The sequence below is a fragment of the Austrofundulus limnaeus genome, unplaced genomic scaffold, assembly GCF_001266775.1.
Source record: "Austrofundulus limnaeus strain Quisiro unplaced genomic scaffold, Austrofundulus_limnaeus-1.0 Scaffold860, whole genome shotgun sequence".
NCBI classification, from domain to species: Eukaryota; Metazoa; Chordata; class Actinopteri; order Cyprinodontiformes; family Rivulidae; genus Austrofundulus; species Austrofundulus limnaeus.
This window is the reverse complement of record NW_013953262.1, coordinates 62281-63718: the sequence shown is the minus strand read 5'-3', so window position 1 is coordinate 63718 and position 1438 is coordinate 62281. Positions and strand designations below refer to the sequence as shown.

The following is a 1438-nucleotide window of genomic DNA, read 5'->3' as shown; positions in this document are numbered from 1 at the left end:
AGTTTCAGGTGAACTCAGCCTTATAAGCACTGCCTCCACATGGTGGACAAACAGGTTGGTCACATGCAAAGAGAGGTCCCAGAGCTAGTTTTGCAACATAAAATTTTAAACTTAAACTCAAACCATTGGAATGAGCTTGTTTTGCTTGAACATACACAAAGAACATTGTCTTCAACTCACGTGAAACCATCACAAAGCACACTGAATTTACATGAATGTGCTTTTTGTGTTTATCCATTCATAGTATAGTGTATTTCACACCACAAACTCAGGTTTTAACCGGAACAGATTTGTGCACAAATGTTGGGTGACGGGTCTCAGACACGTTTCCCCATCGTGGACTCCAACGTGAAGAAACCCCATGCAGTGACGTATGCTGCAGTGGGAGGGGTCTCCCAGGAGCTCAGCACAGTGTGACTCAAGGAGCTAAAAGTGTGTGCAAAAATTAACGCTGAACAATCATGTGACCGCGCATCTTCTGGTCTGCTGCCGTTCGACCATACGGAGCCCTAGATTGTTTGATTGACAACCAAGGGGGAGGGACATCTATGGATTGATTGGATATAAATGAAAGTTTATTTGGCCAGTGACAAATTAAATTTTGCTACTCTTATTTTTTCATAAGCACTGAAGAGCTACTTTAAATGAGCTCTCGAGCTGCTGTTGGAGACTGCTGCCTTAGAGTGAACTGATCTGTAAGACTTTAGTCTGAAGAAGCTGGTGGGTGATATGCATTCCTTTAAAAATGCTCCTTTCATTTAGTTTGAAGCAGATCATCTGTAGTTGTCTCTGACTAGCTTCACTTCCTGTTTGGTTTGAAGTTGCTGAGATGTTTGTCCTCCCTCCTGCAGGGCGTGACCCTCACAGCTGCCATTGGTGGTGCCGACATGCCCGTGGTCATCACGGTCTTAAACAGCTACTCAGGATGGGCGCTCTGTGCTGAAGGCTTCTTATTGGACAATAACCTCATGACCATCGTCGGCGCCCTGATTGGCTCCTCCGGCGCCATCCTGTCCTACATCATGTGTGTGGTGAGTAGGTGCACGCCTCGGGACAACAGACTCTAACCCGCTGAGCTGCTGGACTTCATTTTGTGTCCCTCCTCAAGGCCATGAACCGCTCCCTGCCCAACGTGATCCTGGGGGGCTACGGCACCACCTCCACAGCCGGAGGGAAACCCATGGAGATTGTAGGAACTCACACTGAGGTCAACGTGGACCAAACCATCGATATTATCAAGGAAGCCAACAACATCATCATCACTCCAGGTGGACACCACAGAAACACGCTCTGACAGGTCCAGACCTGGTCTCTGACAGGTCCAGACCTGGTCTATTAAAGGCCCAGACCTGGTCTATTAAAGGTCCAGACCTGGTCTGTGACAGGTCCAGACCTGGTCTCTGACAGGTCCAGACCTGGTCTCTGACAGGTCCAGACC

At 48.2% G+C, this 1438-nt stretch overlaps 1 protein-coding gene across 2 annotated transcripts in view; it reads left to right on the top strand.

The window, feature by feature from the left end:
• Nucleotides 1-1438, top strand: part of nnt2 (nicotinamide nucleotide transhydrogenase 2) — a 19982-nt gene that overhangs the window by 9958 nt on the left and 8586 nt on the right. For both annotated transcript variants that reach the window (XM_014029141.1, XM_014029142.1), the window contains 2 exons: nt 852-1031; nt 1109-1268. In XM_014029141.1, coding sequence (XP_013884595.1) covers nt 852-1031; nt 1109-1268 — 340 coding nt within the window. The remainder of the gene's footprint in view (nt 1-851; nt 1032-1108; nt 1269-1438) is intronic.